At 30.9% G+C, this 19,693-nt stretch overlaps 2 protein-coding genes across 2 annotated transcripts; one reads left to right on the top strand and one right to left on the bottom strand.

Annotated features, from left to right (window-relative positions):
- Positions 1-1,486: 1,486 nt before the first annotated feature.
- LOC149907641 (adenylyl cyclase X E-like) lies at positions 1,487-16,499 on the top strand. The gene is made up of 20 exons (XM_090102661.1): positions 1,487-1,559; positions 3,721-3,903; positions 4,671-4,817; positions 5,179-5,344; positions 6,100-6,302; positions 8,043-8,192; positions 8,493-8,611; positions 9,606-9,750; positions 10,277-10,413; positions 12,029-12,178; positions 12,753-12,897; positions 13,027-13,104; positions 13,309-13,445; positions 13,747-13,917; positions 14,046-14,361; positions 14,440-14,803; positions 14,895-15,073; positions 15,173-15,440; positions 15,692-15,816; positions 15,885-16,499. Exons 1-20 carry the CDS (start codon positions 1,557-1,559, stop codon positions 16,293-16,295), a joined length of 3,597 nt encoding a protein of 1,198 aa, XP_089958787.1. The 5' UTR covers positions 1,487-1,556; the 3' UTR covers positions 16,296-16,499.
- Positions 16,500-16,599: 100 nt separating this feature from the next.
- Positions 16,600-17,211, bottom strand: LOC149907640 (general odorant-binding protein 56d-like). The gene is made up of 2 exons (XM_090102659.1): positions 17,133-17,211; positions 16,600-17,027 (listed from the first exon to the last, which is right to left on the bottom strand). Exons 1-2 carry the CDS (start codon positions 17,187-17,189, stop codon positions 16,668-16,670), a joined length of 417 nt encoding a protein of 138 aa, XP_089958785.1. The 5' UTR covers positions 17,190-17,211; the 3' UTR covers positions 16,600-16,667.
- Positions 17,212-19,693: the final 2,482 nt, after the last annotated feature.

Raw genomic sequence — 19,693 nt, 5'->3', positions numbered from 1 at the left:
TATTATACAAAAGGAAAAGACAAATTTTTATTGAAACAAAAAAGCGTCTACAAACAAATTTCATAAAAATTTGTACACATATTTCGTTAGTCACCTCAAAGAAGCCTTGTGCCTTGCCTTGAATCAATCAATAGTATAAGCTTATTTTAAACAACTAATGAATTTGTGAACCAATTAGAATTGACTATATAATTTGTAAACGTTTGATTCTCACACGTTTTTCATCGTTGAAACTACATAATATTTTGAAATGTATGAGTTTATTTATTTTATTTATTAGATGAATATTATCTGTGTGTCATTTTAATAATAATACTACGCACATTGTTTTCTTCTTCATAGTTTGATTTCTATATTGAAATCAAACTATGCTATCGCTTTTAAATTACGCAACCTTATTTTGCAACCTAAAATAAATAAAGGTAATATAAAAAAATTGTGTTATAATTAAATAATAAAAACAATATTTTATATAGGTAATGCAATAACTGCCAATCGACAAATTAAAAAAAAACCACATATATAGGTAAGCATGCCAAATACTGAATTCATAAGGAACCTTAAAAGTAGCGTAGAAGGTCATATTGTTTCAAGATTACATCCCAAACGTTATTCTTAGAATGTTGTGTTTCGTTTAAAAACTCCAAATAATTTGGAAAATCCAAAAGTGCACGCCTCATAATTTTTTTTTAATAAATATTTATTAATTATTATTTTTGTTTATTTAATAACAATTAAACCACATCGAATCAGACCCTGAAAAATGAAAGGGTTCTATTCCTGAGCATACTCAAGCGTAAGAGAAAAAAAAAGACTCGATTAGTAAAGTATTTCGGTCGCTATCGTGTTAACAAGAAAAAGGATCCGCACATACAGACACACGGACGTCCAAGACAGAACTTTTTTAAACTGTTTTTTAACTAGTTTAAATAACAAAAATGACATCAAAAATATCATGAACGTTAAAAATAGTGTTTTTTCTTAATATGTGTGTGTATATATTATCTTACAAGTGCAATGTATGAATCATAAAGACATTTTAAGTTTGAAAAATCAGATGTTTTGCGCGAAGTGACAGTAGTACCCACCTCAACGCTTCGCTTATGAGGCGTGCAATAACACATCGCTACGCGTCTGTTGTATCTTACCTGTGGAAAAATTAGTTATTATTGAATTACATTGAACAAAAATCAAATCTGTGCTTCAATTATTGCTTGCTAAATAGTCGCATTTTTTGTTTTCAAACAAACATTAAATTTATATAAACATTAATCCGCTGAAATTTCAATCGAACTTTATCAATGTCAAATGAATTTGTCCAAATTCAGTTACAGGTAATTCATTAACACAACTGATTGTAACAAAAGGTGATAAGTATACTATCGTAATCTGTTAATTCCTTAGTCATACAAGTGGCGCTTATCAGGCAATTATCAGAAACAGTGTATACCTAAGCTCCTTGTTCAGTAATCGATACTCGTTGATAGAAATAAGTGTGAAATAAACGTGCGTTAAAAGTTTTTTGCTCATGTGATTATGCCCAGCTTTTGACAGACATGGTAAGTGCAGGCTTTATTCTAATCGAAGTAGATAATCGCTTCGATAAATCTCTTGATAAAATTCATTCACTTACCAAATTGATTTAAGTGTTTTTAATCTGTGCTTTGGAATTTTTGTTGTCACATTCCATTTGATAAAAATAACCCGCCCGAATATGGTTTTAAGGTAACATTTTTCCATTTAGAATTAGACAATAGGAAAGTCTTATCAATACGTAAAGCAAATACTTTGTGCGGTACAAAGATTAAAAAAAATTATGTGAAGCAATTATGATAGTTTAGGTACATAGAGAAGTGTCGAATGCATTTTTTTTCTCTACCTTATTTTTTTTCTCTGCATAAAAAATACATTACATAAAAAAATCACATTACATAATTATAATAATACATTTGACTCACATGGACAGAGATGTGCATATTTTTGTAGTTCTAGTCTAATTTCGACCAGGGACGACCACCATTAAATATAATACTTCGTCGAAATTAGTAGGTACCTAATAACTTTATAATTGTATTTTGTGTTCAATTAATCTTCAGGTTATTTTTATGCTGTTTATTTGTTTGAGTGTTTATTTTGAATGTTATCTTATTCATAAATTTATCTAAATACATTGTAAGTACAACTTAATCTGTACGTGATTTGACGAAGTCGGATTTCTTTGGATAATAATTCATTGATTATGTCATATTTAATTATTTTCAGAATTGATTGATCAAAACGCGTGATAGAGTACAATGATATTCATTTTTTTATTATTTTTTAATAAATATGTTATAACAATTAATAGATAGGTATGTTTTGTGTATTATTATGTGATGATAAACATTTTAAGAGCACTTTCAATAATGTCAAATCTATTACCATCTAACGAAGTAATTGGTAGCATAGGACGAAATTAAAGTTTATTTTTTATTTACAGTTTTTCAACATTTAATGCAATTTATAAATATTGGAAGATACGCTTTTAAAAAAACATTTTTTTTATACTTTGTAATATATGATTTTTGAAGATCTCTGATAATAAATGACGATCAGATGGAATCTTAACGGAAATCCTTATAGAAATACCTAAATAATGATAAGTTATAGAATAAAAAGTAAAAATATTTCAAATGTTTATACCTTATTCTATCATTCATTAGATCTGAATGACAAAATTATAGTATAATTAAATATCTCTCTATTATGTCTGTAGTAACGACTACTGAGTATCGATATTCGATAATTAATCAAAACACACGATGTAATTCGGAAGTCAGAGATATAGATTTTATTATAATTTGAGGAGTAACTTCTATTAATTAATATAGCAATAATAGGGCAACGGAAATTAAACATAAACGTCCAGATGTTAAATGCTTTGTTTTATATTAAGGCCAAAGAAACCTCATTAACATATCTATGAAATACCTCTTTAATGTAATCAAATAAAAAGAAAAATACTTATTACGAAATACCTATTAAAACGACCGATTAGTTTTTTCAAAGAATATATACATATAAAGATAAGCAAAGCATTGTTTTCAAGTAGTTTATCTATAAATTGCAATGTTACAGTATGGTGAGGTCTTCCTTTATGAGTCACAAATACGTATCTATTGCGGTAAATACCCTTTAGATAATAAGTACAGATAATAGAATTTTGCAATTTCAATAACCTTAACTCAGTTTATTCTTATTTAACTCTAAGATTACTTAGAAGTTATTTTTATACCCTTTGTAAATCATATAATGCGAAGAAATTACACCTACTCTACATAAATTAATGCTTTTAATTAATTAAAATTTATTTTATTTTATTGGTTTTTAAAAAAGAACCCATCCTATGTTATCGCGAAATAAATCTATCTTATGCTAACATTAGAAACGATTAGATATAGTAGCTTGGGAACATATTGATTAAACTTTTACATAGAAATCTCAATACTTTCAAGTCAAACAAACTCCGACTTACATCCTAAATACTTGCAAAGTTCAGTTCTAAATATTCCATTAACTTAAAAATGGTAAGTATGTTTTTAATAATATTCATCGCATCATGTTTCGGTCACGTAACTGCTTTTCTGCCTCCAAAAACTACGTTATATCCTTACCAACCTGTAATAATATACGAATTTATCAATCCTTTCCAATTTTTCATACTTTTCACTGTTCCTACAGCAGGATGACACGCTGTCGCGTACCACCGGGTCCGTGGTACTCCAAGTGGGGGCTCTGGAGCTCCTCGCTCGGTACTCCATGAACTCCGGTCGGGCGACGAGCATGCTTTCATCGCTCCATGAGTTCCGAAGCCAGGAGGTCGAACAGTCTGGCGGGAAGCAATGGAACTGGAAATATTTGAGGGTAAAACAATAGTAGAACTCTCCAGAACCTTCTGGTGTTTAATTTTCCTTAAGAATAGATTTTAACGAATTTAAAACACGATTTATTCATTGTGTGCGAAACGTCCTAAGGAAACGTCCGGTTAATTTAAGTTATTAATAAATCGCGTTTAAAATCCGTGAAAGTCTATAACTTCTCGCTAGAACTATTCGTTTTAAAAATTTAAATAATATTTGGATGAATTTAAGTATAGACGCAATACAAACGTTGTTCATATGGTGCATAACGGCATAGATATGATAACACTTACTGGCTAAGTAGGTACTCAGCTTCTAGATACTAAATTGGTGTGTGGTTTGATTCAACAGTCTATATTCAATATGCCAATCAGGTCAATGTTTATTAAGTTGATTTTATTTTCTAAAAAACGGGGTCAAACAGCTGGCTTGTCTATTCAATATGATATCAAATCAAAATATTGTTCTAAAAATGAATACAGTTTCTTAATACTATGTCTTTTTATTGTTATGTCTCTAGTACTCTACAAAAGAAGCTTTTTCCCTCACACAATTTATTTTCGTAAATTGTTCTGATTGCAGTTAGTCAGTTCTGAGGCAAGACAAGCTTGTTTTTTCATGTTGTTCGTTCTTCTTCTATCCAATCAATTAAATATTTGAATCGTTAATAATACCAAAATAATGAAATATTACGAAACAATCTCAAACTATAACATCCAAGTAATAATGAGCTTGCAAAATTAAAAAAATGACTAATACTTTTTATCACAGGACCAGTTCTATCAAAAAGATTTGGAAGGATTATATAGAAAGTATGACGATAAGCTTCGGGAGACCCTCATTTATATTTATGTATCTCTGCTTGTGTTTTTCTCAACTATACACATCATTTCTGTAGTAGCAAGCACGTTTGACGAGGTGAGTTACATATAAGTTATTGTTTATGGTACTCAATTAACAAAGACATGAATATAATTCTTATATAGTAAGTAGCTCAAATCAAAAGTCGCTATTCCCTCTTGTCATATTTAACCTTTAATTTTTAATGAGGGTCAAATAATGTAAACATAAACTTGGGATATATAGTAATTTAAAAAATATGTTTAACCTTTAATATGCTTTTCACAAAATATTACCAACCTACGCAATGACGTATTGTATAAATCAATTAGTATTAAAACCACTAAAAATATGAAAGTTCAGGTATTTTTATTTATGATTACGAACGTAATTATGTTCATTCAATCGCAAGGCAGAAATAAAATGATTACATTTTCAGCAAATTCAATGGAAATCAACGTACCTATCCATGGGGATGTATATCTTGAGAATAGGAGTACCGGTGCTTTCCTTTTGGAAATGTATTTACAATCCTTTGAAGAAAAAATGGTTCTGTGTGCCCATAGTGACGACATTCATTCTCACACTCGATTTAGTGGTATCAGGTAAAGTATATTTGAAATAACTATCAATATTATTTAAAGAACATCTAATTATATCTTGAACTTAATAAATAAAACTATAAAGCTTGATAAGCTTGTATGAGTCAACCTTTATAGAGTCAACCATCCATACTAATATTATAAATGCGAAAGTAACTCTGTCTGTCTGTCTGTTACTCAATCACGCCTTAACTACTGAACCAATTTGCATGAAATTTGGTATAGAGATATTTTGATATCTGAGAAAGGACATAGGCTACTTTTTATCCCGGGAAATAGGATAGGTTTTATCCCGGAAATCCCACAGGAACGGGAACTATACGGGTTTTTCTTTGACTGCGCGGGTGAAGCTGCGGGTGGAAAGCTAGTTCTCAATAAATACAATGACTTCGCATTCTGCAACTAAACAAGAAAATAAAAGATTTCTTATATTGATTATGTTATCTTTTTATGTTCATTAGTTAACTTACTTCTATTGAGCTAAGAAGATTTCATAAAAAGGCAAGCATGTTGTAGAGCTCTACATTTTTTTGTGCAAGTACAATATATTGCCTATTGCTTTTGAAACTAAAGTCATTTTATAGATGATATTGATTGTAATATTTACAAAGTATGTTTTTAACATTGATAAAAAAATTGAAATAAACTTTCAGTATAACGACATTAGTCTAACAGTTAAAATTCTCATCGATTTGTCGTCTCTCGGGATTAAGCGCTACCAATACACTTACCTATATTTTATTACATCTTTGTTTTAGACGTTGCAGTCCCAATATTTACGTCATACGAAGGCATGTCTCTCCGACCAGCGTACAGCACAATGGCACTGCTCTCAGTGTATATATTTTTGCCCATGAGAAATAATTTCCTGGCAATCATCCTTGGCGTGATTGTGAGCGCAAGCTATGTTTTTGTTATAGCATTTTTCACATATAACGAGGACCCACAAGTGCAGGCGGTGGTAAGGGTTAGAACGCTTTTAATTTTTTATCATGTGACGTCATCGTAATTCCTATTTTAAAGTTTTTAATTAGTACATTCTTCAAGAATGTTGTTATAGACCGGGAGATACTGACACAAAATTTCGAGTCATTTGTAACAGGATGGCGGTTCTACAGGGGTCTTAGTACGCAATGACAAAAAGAAAAACGATGGCGTGAACGCTGGTACCGGCGGCTTAGTCGCGTGGGCGTTAGTCGAACTCGTCGGAAAATAGCGAAAGTCAAACGATTTGTAACAGTATGGCACTTATTTTTCCTGTAAGTTTGAGGATCAACAAATATAAATACAAAATTTCAAAGATCTATGTGTTGGAAATCTTCACTTATATAAATTAATAATAAATTAAGTTTTCAAGTATGACAGCACTTTTTCCCCCTACTAGAAGTATGGCAAATATAATAATGGTCACATTTTATCAAATACTCTCCAAAAATCCAAATGCAATACTGGTACAAAAAGTTTGGCGAAATAAAATTTTTTTGCAGATTTTCGGCGGTATGGCGACCATTTGGAATCGTCCGAAAAGTATGGCATGGCGATTTTCGTAAATGGCTGCACGACGATAGTTACCTGTGCAAAAGTTAGCCTGGTACAAATGGTTGAATGATTGTTTTATTTAAATCAACACATTCGCGTCGGTATGGCGGGCTGTAAGTCACACCGGAAAAGTATGGCATGACACTACCGCCTACTACTTTTTTATGGGCTATCGGCAAATTCTAAAATTTTTGTGTTACAAATCGTTTGACTTTCGCTATTTTTCCGACGAGTTCGACAAACGCCCACGCGACTAAGCCACCGGTACCAGCGTTCACACCATCATTTTTCTTTTTGTCATTGCGTACTAAGACCCCTGTAGAACCGCCATCCTTGTTACAAATGACTCGAAATTTTGTGTCAGTATCTCCCGGTCTATTACTTATCAATCACCGGTATCGAAATAATCAAATTTATGATATCTGTATATTATTATTATTACCGAGAAAGCAACACTTTTATGAGTATTTTTGATATGATTGATATAAAAATAGATTAATTATAGAACCTTGCATAGATATATCAGCAACGGATTGTCTCAAATACACTAGGAATCTGATATAATATAACAAATAGGATTATAGGATAATAATTTTCTAAAAAATAATTATCACAATAAATAATATTACAATTGTGATTAATAATGTCTAATCAGTCACAGGTGAAATATTTTAAAGGATTGCCAAATTATCAGACGCACGTGTCTCAAATATGTCTGGATGGATAAAATAATCCATTTGAATGGATTATGGCACATAATCGTACAAAATCGATTTGCAATGTACATTATACAATCAATCAAATTAAAGCTCAAACTACCTACATTGTTTTAAAATTGTACCTTTATAAATATTTTGTCACTAAGTTTGTCACAATGGAATGTTTAATTTCAAAGAGATCACTTTTACCAATAAATTACATTATGATGAAACATAAATTATATCTGTTAAAGGCACTTTTGTGTACACATAAAAAATATATTATTAAAGTGTTTACTAAATATATATTTGAATACTATGGTTTTTCATTAAAAAAAATGAAAAGTTCTTATATCTACATACTTAATTCCAATATGAATTTTATTACACAAAAATTGTGGATGTTTTAATTTCTACGTGTGTTGGTAAAAACCATGTAAAAACACATTATTTAAACATTTTAGGTGTCATCAGATGTGATTTATCTTATTGGAGTGAATCTTATGGGAATTTATTTCCGTTTGATGAATGAAATCGTCACGCGTCGATCCTTTTTGGATAGAAGAGCTTGTGTTGAAAGTACTCTACGTCTCAAATTTGTTAAGGATCAAGAGGTAATGTGATTTTTAATTATTATTTTAAATTCAAAACTTTGTATATCCTAATTGTTTTAACTAAATTCAAATTGAACTTGGTTTACTTTTATTTATTACTTTTTTTAACGCCTACCGAGGTCAGGCGTCGCCCCGGATTGGCGGAAAGACGCGGATTCGAATCCCGTGATCGATTATTATCTATTCTTTAAAAAATTATATTTATAATGCGTTTGTCAGCCATAAAACCAAAATATCAAATTCAAGTTCCATTAAATTAGCCATGAATGAAAATATATAAACTAAAATGTAACATTTCAGGAACGATTGATGTTAAGCATCTTGCCTGAGCATATTATGTCAAAAGTTAGACAAGACATTAGGAACATGTTCATGAACATTCGCTCGCAAAGCTACAGCCACAATATGAGATCATTCAGGTAAGTTCAACTGTAGAAATTATATTATAATTTGCAATATATACGTTTTCCTGGTATTAAACAAACATAGGTATGAAACAAAATATTGCTCTATGTTAGTACGTCATGTACTTGGATAATTCCAAATAGCGAACATTTTTTTCTAAGAAACTACGTCATTTTAAAAAGTGAAAATTACCAACTTTAGAAATAATTCTACATTCACAGTAGCCCTAACGCATTTATGAAAACCATTTTTTTAATATCAGAAATTCTATACATACTATGTCTAGCTCATTAAAAGCATTTTACACATTCTAAACACTATCACAATATGAACGCAACGTCGAAAATATACAAAACAAATAGTACACTCCAATAAAAATCATATAAACCTAGTCTATGTATTATTAAGTTTGGTTTTTATCTATTTTGAAATATGCACTTTATAAATTGCAAGAGGAAATGGTTTGATATTAGATAGATACGTAAACTCAAAGTCGTTGCGATAAATGCTTTCGGAATTCGCAACCGGGGAATTAAAATGAAATTTTATCGAAACAAAACAATGTAACTTAGTAGTAGATGATAAAAAGATATGGCACTGATATGATAGTATTGTTGTACAGATTGTTATATAATCTTGCTTAGAATGGTTTATCGACAATTGAATATTTTGATTTATTAAGACATTGTGTGCCAAAGTGCCCAAGATTTATTCAATTATTTTTCCGTTAAATTACATAGAATTTTTATAAAATATACCAAAGCTTTGCAAAAGCTCAAGTCACGACAACATACTGAAGTGAAACTTTTTTAGGCGCGTTGAGGGTAAAATTTCAGGTCATGGCAATACCCTCACGTCATAGAGTAAGGCGACGATTTTGGAATCTTTGAATCTTGCCAAAGAAGTTTCACTTCTGACACATGTGCTCGGCACACACGCTCTTTTTTCTATAAATAATGATTTTTAAGTATCTTTAAATATTGTTTTATTTTTTGTTCTTGTATTCAGCCAGCTATACGTAGAAGAACATGATAATGTGTCCATCCTATATGCGGATGTTGTTAATTACACCAAGATATCTACAACATTATCGCCTATGAGAATGGTGGAGCTACTCAATGAATTATTCGGGAGATTCGATGAAGCCTCAGAAGTAAGTCATATTTTAATTCTATTCTATGTATACATTTATGACTATCAATTATTTTGAATGAAATAATAGGTATAATGTTATCTATCAATTAATTAAAGATTTGAAATTAGATTCACATTTTTACAATTAAGATCAATCTAGATTACCACCATGCTTTAGATAATAACATAATTTATGCTTCTTATATCCTTCAGAGGTAAAGAAAGTAATCTATCCTAATGTTGTAAAGCTGAAGAGTTTGTTTGTTTGTTTGAACGCGCTAATCTCAGGAACTACTAGTCCGATTTGGAATTTTTTTTTCAGTTTTAGATAGCCCATTTATCGAGGAAAGCTAAAATATCATCACGCTAAAACAAACAGGAGCTGAGCAATGCGGGTAAAACCGCGGATAAAAGCTAGTTTTAAATATAATATCTGGATTATTATTCTAGAATATTTCTAGAAAATATTTTCCAAATTATCTTAAAGCTAACCTATAACTATAACTAAAGGAGAGCAACAATAATAATTTTAATTAAACTTACAGGAGCACGATGTACTCAGAATAAAGTTTTTAGGCGATTGCTACTACTGTGTGAGTGGTATCCCGCAGCCTACGGAGCAGCATGCTAAAAACTGCGTCGATCTTGGCCTAGAAATGATTCACATTATCAAAGATGTTAGGTATGTTAATTATTTTAATCAAAATAAAGGTATAATTAGGAATGCCTGAACCGGTTTTACGACCCAAATAAAAGAAAAGCTTCGCGATTTTCTATGTAAGAATATTTTTGCGAAAAATAAATATGATTAATATTCTTAATAAGGAATTTTCCTGAGAAAAAAATAAAGTCATGTAGACTTACGTAACTCTTGCTAGAAATAAGTAATTGAGTATTTGAATGAAAATTTTTTTTGTGATAAATGGAAAGATTATATATTAGTTTTATAACAAAACTGTTTTTATTTTTATTTTTTTGCAATAATTCAAAAGTTATTTCAAAATAAAAATGAGTCTTTGAATCCAGTACCGAAGACACGCCGACAACTCGCGAAGCGTCACCCGAGCGCGTGTGACGTCATAATGTTAGTTTTCACTCATTGCAGTTGATAGAAAAATAAATATAGTTTGAAAAACTAAACAGGATAATAAGATAAATGCATGAAATTATTGTATTGTTACCGGGTTTTTATAAGTATACAAAATTTAAATTAAATCCGTCGGTTTATAGTGGGTCTAAATCTAATCGAAAGGAGAATTGGTTACTTACAAACATATGTTTTAAGCCATGGTTTTAAGCTGATCCTGGCGATCCTTATCAGTATAAAAGGATAAAATTTATGATATTATTGTATTGTCATCGGACCTTGATAAGTGTTCAAAATTTGTGGGTCAAAATCGGGTCGAAACTTCGAAAGGAGTCGGTTATATACAAACATACCGGTGAAGCTAATAAAAGCGTGTTAATAATAAATACAGTGTTTTGATCTATTTAATTTTGTTGTCATTATTAAATTACATATTAATTATATTAATTGTTAATTATATTATTTAAATTTATATTAAAAATGGCGAACCTCAAAAGTTATCGTTTTGTACCATTTTGTACGAATACTACAAAGGCAACTCCTGACAAAAATCGGTGATCATAAATATATCAACATCAAGAATATTATTTTCGTAACTAACTAACTAATTCGGAACCAACAAACAAATCGCATCTTAGCAATAAATTTTCAATATTATTGTCTAGTCACGTGTAATAGCCGTAAACGCTATGTACTTAATAGCTATAACATTATGACGTCACGACTATGGTGACCTGCAGTCATGGCGCGTTTGTAGTCACGTGATTCTAATTTAAATTTCATCAATTTTTAATTGCTTATAATTAACGGAAAAAAATTATTTTTGAAGTTATTTTCATTAAATATCAATATTATTGATAATAAAGTTTCAAAATACATAAAAAAAATCAATAATTTTTTTTTATTCAAATACTCAATTATTTCTACTTATTGATACATGTAGTCGATTGCTATTAAATAAATAACAAGAGAACTGGGTTATCTTACACAAAATATAATTATTCAATTAAAATACGAATGCAAGTAGTGTATCAATAAGCTGCAAAATCATAGCATATTTTTGATTGGAATGATCATGTGGTTAAAATGAAATTATATCTGGTTAAGTTGATAATTAATGAAACACACAGTTATAATTATTTTTTATCGAATTAAGATTATCCAGTATTAAAATTGTTTGGTTTCCTCTGTATTTTAACTTTATTTATAGGGAGAAACGATCATTGAACATTGATATGAGAATCGGAGTACATTCTGGGAAGATATTGTGCGGTTTAATCGGCATTCGAAAATGGCAGTTTGACATTTGGTCCAAAGATGTGACCATTGCTAACAAAATGGAATCCACCGGCAAATCGGGGTAAGAAAAGGAATCGGGGTGATATTTTTGTTACAAAATAGATTTTATAATGATAACAAACATAATATGTATTAGGTACCTACTCCCTAATTTTGCTGAAAACAATACGGAAAATTAGAATCCATAAAATACCATAAATTATTTGAATGAATACCGATTTATGGAGAAGTACCTAACTGAACTCTATTAGTATGACAGAAATTATGTTACAAATGGATAAATATTTTAAACAAGTTCAACATTTCTACGCTATCAAATTCACAAACCCGTTAAATTCAAAAAGCTTTTCAGCAAGTGATATGCAGTGTATCGAAGGTAATACAATAGTTATGCAATTTCGGTAGGAACAGTGACGTGCATACAGAGATTGATTATCTGCATGCATCAGAATGAACGAACTTGATTTGTAGCGCGCTGCGCTCTAATTGAATAAATAAATTTATTTTTTAGAACCCACCAGCACAATCTGAATTGCAGCGCAGTATTTTAAACCCGAAAGCATTTTAAATACAACTAGCGTAAAAGCGGATTTTAAAAACCCATATAAATCCTTTAATCTATTTGTTTATTTTAGAAAAGTACACGTTACAAAACAAACTTTGGAATTGCTATCGGAGTATGCGAGGGAATATATAATCGAGCCCTTCTTTGAATCTCAGAATGATCCGTTTATTGTGAAAAATAAATTAGAAACGTATTTAATTACGAGGCCGCCGAGGGTAAATATGAATTTTGATTAATATTCATGATTATTATTATAACGAAATAACAGTTATTCGAATATATGTGGCAACAATGTGATTTTATATTGCATAATTATTTTTGTTGAATTATTATTTGTTTTTCAGCCTATGACTGATTACAAGCCATTCCGTAGAGCGTCAGTGGGTTTGACTAAAATTATAAATCCGCGTTCGAGAAATAGAGTAAGTAAATTGAAGATTATTCATAACCAGTCAGAAAGGATCACTGCATTTTTAAAGGAATTTCAATGATCTAGGCAGCCACTTATATATTTACAATACAAAACAACAATAATTAACAAAATACTATTACATAAATAATATTAAAAATAATAATTCAACAAAAGTCCCATAACGATGTATTATTATTCTTCGTATTTCTAGTAGCGATCGGAAAATAGAAATTCCAATAACTATCGCAGAACCACAGCGTTCATGGATGAGAATTTGGTCGAGTACCAACAAATGTTGAAAGCGGCTGATGCACAAATGGCAAAGGAAATTGAAGACATGACTAATGGCAAGTGAGTATTCATGAGATTATCTACCGCTTATGTAACTATTTTAGGTAAGGGTATGTTTATAAAAGTGGTAATTTAACTGTGCTTTAATTTTAATAAACCGATAGAACTTTTTTGCACAGATCCTAATATTTTAGTACGTTTTAAAAGTATACGAGTACGTATTCGCATACCTATAAATAAAGGTAGAAATGGCAAAGTAAGTTAGATCAACAATATAAAAAGAAATGCAATGCATTATTTTGTTTGGTTGATTAACGTAACTCTTTATAGTATTTAATTTGTAAAATTTTATAATTTTCAGGGAACATTTCAAACAAGAATCAAGGCTGAATAGATTCACTTTAATGTACAAGAATATAAAATTGGAGAAATCCTTTCTTCAACTGCCCGATCCATTATTTAAATATTACATAACATGTTGCCTTGTGATCTTAATTCTAATTATAGTGGTGAATACTTTAACAACGAGGTGGTAAGTTTACACAAACTCAATATATTAATGCTCATTCAAATGGGCTTCATAAAAGGCACATGAAACGCTAAAATATGAATGTTTGTATATTGTATTTAAAACTATTTAACACGTTGTTTTATTTTTAGGGTAGACAATTTTGGATGGTACGTTTGGATGACGTATGGAATATTATTACTCGTATTAGTTGCTCTACAGCCATTGACTTGGTTTCAATTTCTATGGACTAAATATAAAGGCGTCGATGAACCGAGACATCCGATTCTAAGATTCGTATACGATATTTCCGTGGCCATGATAAAATCTACCAAAATAAGGACGTCCATATATTTGATGATTAGCTTAGGCCTGGCCGCTACGTCCATTCTGAATGTAATAAGTTGTAACGAGGTCGCAGTCGAACCATCTGTTGAAACAGTTTTATCGAACTGCGTTTCGTCGTGGGTAATCACTTTATCTTTTATAACGCTTACTTGGTAATGTGATTGTACATAAAAATAATTAGTTTTAATTTGTTTACAGCACGTGACCCAATGCTGGAGTCTCGCTCTCTTACTGAACTTCCTATTTAGTCGGGTTTTCTTCATATTCAAGTGGATCGTAGCTTGTGGTATGACCGTGTTTTACCTTTGGGTCGTATGGGAGGTGAAGACATCCTTCTTTGCCGTCGACGTGACTTGGAACATCGGTCTAGACGCACGAATATCCCATACACTCTCTGTCATCTTTATCACCATAACATTGTATTGGATCGATAGAACAACCGAGTATAGGAACCGTTTGGATCATTTGTGGCAAATACAACTGAGCGAAGAGCAAGAAGAAGCCGAAACGATGTTGAAAGTAAATAACATGCTGTTGGAAAACATTTTGCCAGCTCATGTAGGTGAGCGTTAATTTAATAAAATATCGTATTTCGTTAAGGTATGATTACTGTAAATGATTGTTACATAATGGCTTCCAATTTATGTTTTCAGTACAAGTTTATTTGGACCTTAATAGATCGATAGACGAGTTATATTACGAGAAATACGACAATGTGGCAGTAATGTTTGCGTCTCTCACAGACTACAAACTGGGTATCGAAAGTGATTCGGACTTTACTGACAAACTCATATTGAGTATTCTTGATGAGGTTATATCTGATTTCGACAGGGTATGTGATCACTCTTGATATTCAAAGATGTATCTTATTCAATATTTTTTAAAGTTCATTATCAATCAATCTTTATTAATTCTCTTTTACTTTTTTCAGCTTTTACTCACAGGAGCTTCAGTATACAAGGTGGAGAAAATTAAAGTTGCCGGTTGGACATATATGGCTGCATGTGGCTTAGACCCCAATAGAAGAGGATCATTTGATTCTTCATCGTATTGTTCTATAGTGGATAAGAAACAAAACAGTCCATACAACAAAGCTATAGTAGTAACAATGGTCGAATTCGCTGCAGCAATGATGATGCAATTACAAAATTTCAATCGTGGATCTTTTCAAAGTTTTGAAGGACTCAATCTTCGAATTGGTGAGATTTTTATCTACTTTCAATTTAATGAAATGAAATTCAATTCAAACGTTTATTTTTTGTGCCATCAAGTACCTGTACATACCATACAAGTACACTATAAACAATAAAAATAGATTAAAAATGAAAAATAAGAGCATGTTCACTAAATGGCCGCTAAATCATCATATTATATACATTTAAAAGTTATAAGACAAAATAGTTATTATCTTTGAAATATTTGGAAAATAACATCAATTTCGCCCTCCTAGGTATATCGAATGGTGAAGTAGCCGCGGGAGTAGTTGGTTCCCTCAAGCCATTGTATGATATTTGGGGCAACGCTGTTAACATGGCTTCCAGAATGGATTCCACAGGCAAAGCTGGATGTATTCAGGTAAAACTAAAAATACCCCTTTAACTGGGTTAAATTATCCACAATGCTAACGAGGTATTTCTTTTTAGGTTACCGAAAATACTGCAATTATTTTGGATGAATGTGGCATTCTAACAACATACCGTGGAGAGACGTTTGTCAAAGGTGCTGGTTATGTTAAAACCTATTTTGTGCCCCTTGACGAAGATTTCAACTTAGTGAAAAAAGAATATTGTGAAGCCTATTACAAGCGGCAAAGTGTACATCAAATCTTTAGTGCTAGAAATACAATAATGAGTGATACTTCTTTAGAAGATTCTTATGACGCCTATTCGCAACAATCAGAAGATCTATCAACAGATTATAGCGACCATGAAGATATAAGAAGAAATAGCGAAGAAAAGGCAGGGAATAAAGAAATTCCGAATTGTAACGGAGCTACAAGACACCAATACAGTAGCACGTCTTCAGATCTTGAAGAACTAGATACTAAATGCTAGATTAAAATAATGTACCTAAATAATAATAAAATAAATTGATTATACTAGTTACTGTAATGAGTGATTGAGTGTAGGTATGTTAAAAGGAGCATTATTATGTAACAGACTAACTGGTGTAAATAAAAAATAGGCATTCAGAATAAACCATGTAACGTGAAATGAGTTCTCTTGCATTATTGCTACTCAAAAGCAATGTAAATTGTATATGGGATGATTATGTATGTAGATAAGTACGTTAGTATAAGTTTATAAAATAAAATATTTCTTTCATATTATAAACGATGTTTTAATTACTACTTATTCATATATTCCTAATAATATAATTCGACCAAATTTTTACAATAATATAAATAAATTACATGTTTTTATATTCTAAAGAAAGATCACGTGTTGCTTAGTGTTCACATAGTAGCACTTAAAAATCTCGAAGGTAGTGTCTACAAGATCTTTGCCCTTCTTATTTTTACACTCCTCTAGTAACTTAGAAGCAGCTGCCTTATCAATACCTGGTGGTAATTTTGACAACGCCACGTCCATATTAAGTTTTCCTTCTGACGATATAATTCCTGACTTTTGGAAAAAACACAAAATAAATTTCTTGAAACCCTCATCTTCGCTGACCTGTCCCTTCTTCGCTTCTGCAATTATTTCCGGTTTTACACCTGATTCTTTCACACATTCCGCTGTGTATTTTTGTACTTTTTCCTTTTGATCTGATGATAAATGCACATTCTGAAAGTCAAAAATCTTTTGAATAGCGCTCTTGTAATTAAAAAAGAAAATATTATAAAATAACATTCAATCTATAATAGAAATTGGGTACGTAAGGTTACTTACATGAGCGTTGGCGCCACAAGCCAAAATCACAATACATAAAAACAAGAAAGCCTTCATAGTGATATCTGTATCACACCAATACTTTTAAGAAAGTATAATAATTTGTCGCAGTGGTCGTTTATATATAAAATGCAGAAGGACATCAAGAATTTGTATTTTATTAATACTTATAAAGATATACATCGATTTGCCGATATACTACGACATTTGTAGCCAATTACGTACCTATTAAACGGTTATTAAGTAATTAACCTTATAAATCAATTTACCCGCACCTTTTATATAGGGAAAACTTGTAATCTTTGTGTTAAATTTTATGTCTTAAATTTAAATGCTCTACTACAGACTATATACCTAATTTTTTATCTGATCTAATAAACCAAGTAAATGTAACCAGTTTTTAATAGTAGCGTATGATACGCAGAGATTAATTGAAACTATAAATTTCAAATAAAAAAATGTTGTGTGGTTTTATGAAACCACGGTAAAAGTGAAACTGTTCGAACGGTTCCGAACACTGCTTTGTGTAGCGCATGTCGCGTGACGGTCGGCTGCCGAGTAGGTATACCTACTCGGCAGCCGCGATACACGCGACATGCGCTACACAGACCAAAAATTTTGAGACGATGTAATAAAAGTTTCACTTTAAAAATAAAACTCAACAAAGTAATATCTTATATCAAAATGCACCACATAAGCTGTTCCAAAATGATATGCAGTTTTAAATGATGGCTGCACATTTGTTGTTGGCCTTTAATAACTGGGTCACACCGCTTGCAATCTGGCCAACTGACCAGTATGGTATAAATTAAACTTGATTATCACAGTACACACTTATAATATGATAAATGGGAATACGTTAACCATTTCAAACAATGCAGTTCATTTCGAATGTGGATTTTCTATATTATAAGTGACACCCACGTGATATCTATATATAGGTAGGTTTATCTGCTGTGAAAAACTGCTGAGAGGTTATATAACTTTAATACGTTATTAAAATAAATAATGCACATAAGAAAAGTGACTCACGTTCACTCACAAAAGACGACATTCTAACAACATCAAAATCTGTGAAATAAGAAAGCAATGATAGAAAGATTAGAAGAAGAAACTAATGTACCTACAAAGATTCAGGTGTGATTCTTGAAAACATAGACTAAGGTATTAATTATTCAAGTAGTAGGCATCTAATGTTAGAATAAGAACGAATTTATTAACTAAATATCGATAAAATACAAAGAGGCCCACATATTTTATACATGAATATTATCTAGTTATTCGTAGTGATAAAATTCAGATTCATTTTTCGTGTTTATTATATTTATGAATGGTAAAATCAAATACATATAATTAGTTAATGATGTTATGTATTATGTATACTTAACAAATGATAAAGTATTAGCATTGAAGTGGGTGGTGAAAACATACAAGTGTCGGGGCTGGAAAACATTTTTCTTCTGAAAATATAATAATTGTAGAGCATAATTTTAGTATTAATTTTGAAACCTTTTGTTATTATATCGTTTTCATTCGGAGAATGTTGAAGTACCTACCAAGTTATAATAATATGATTTTACTAGCTGCGCTCCGCGGTTTTACCCGCGTGGCTCTGCTCTTGTTGGTCTTAGCGTGATGATATAATATTATAGCCTATAAGTTATAACCTTCCCCGATGAATGGGCTATCACTAGCACCGAAATAATTTTTCAAATCGGACCGGTAGTTCCTGAGGTAAGCGCGTTCAAACGAACAAACAAACAAACTAATAATATTAGTATAGATTCTACTAATAAACGCTTTTAAATGAGGTTTATTTCATTTCATGTATTCAAACAATACGTATAAAGTAGAACTACAATAGCTTCATTATACTGTACCTACTATGTTGTAATTTAATCAAGCTTACATTTGGGTGTTTGCCAAGATTTTAAAGCTGTGTGAACAATCTCGTACGAGTACAAAATTATTGCTTTTTTAATTAAAAAACACAGCGAAATAAACTGTTCAATATTGCGAGCTGAAATTTAGATGGCATTGATGATTGAGATTTTAAGTTGGTTAATTAAGGCTAGATAAAAAAATACAACTCTATCTTGCGGTGGAAAATAAGTGAGTTAATTTGATAAAGACACTTTTTTTTGTTAACAGTTCGATTCGATTTGTATTTTAACTACAGCTACCTCTGCATTTAGACCCAATTCACAATTTTAGTACACAGTAGCAAACCTACCTAATTATCGTATAACTACAAAATAGAAAAAAACACATACTCTTGAACTGATGATCTCTTGTACAAGTCAGTTAAAAAATATAATTTTTAACAAAAATGTATTGTAGAGTCAATCATACGCTCTTGACTAAAATTAAAAATTGGTTTTCAGCTCAATTCTTCTGTGGCGTTTGCTACATCATAATAATAATTCGAAATTAATAACATTAAAATATATTCAATGTCAACACAAAAGGTTTCGCAGTTTGTGCTAAGCTAAGGATTAAATCCTAAGGCTTCTTCGCGAGTCGAGTTCGAGTCCTTGGTCTAGTCGTGACCAATGTGGGTT

This window comes from Colias eurytheme, chromosome 6, assembly GCF_061535395.1.
Source record: "Colias eurytheme isolate Ceu_HAF_F1 chromosome 6, ilColEury1 Martin Lab GWU primary, whole genome shotgun sequence".
In the NCBI taxonomy this organism is placed as follows: Eukaryota; Metazoa; Arthropoda; class Insecta; order Lepidoptera; family Pieridae; genus Colias; species Colias eurytheme.
Note: the sequence above shows the minus strand (reverse complement) of the source record. Positions and strands in the feature narration are given on the sequence as shown.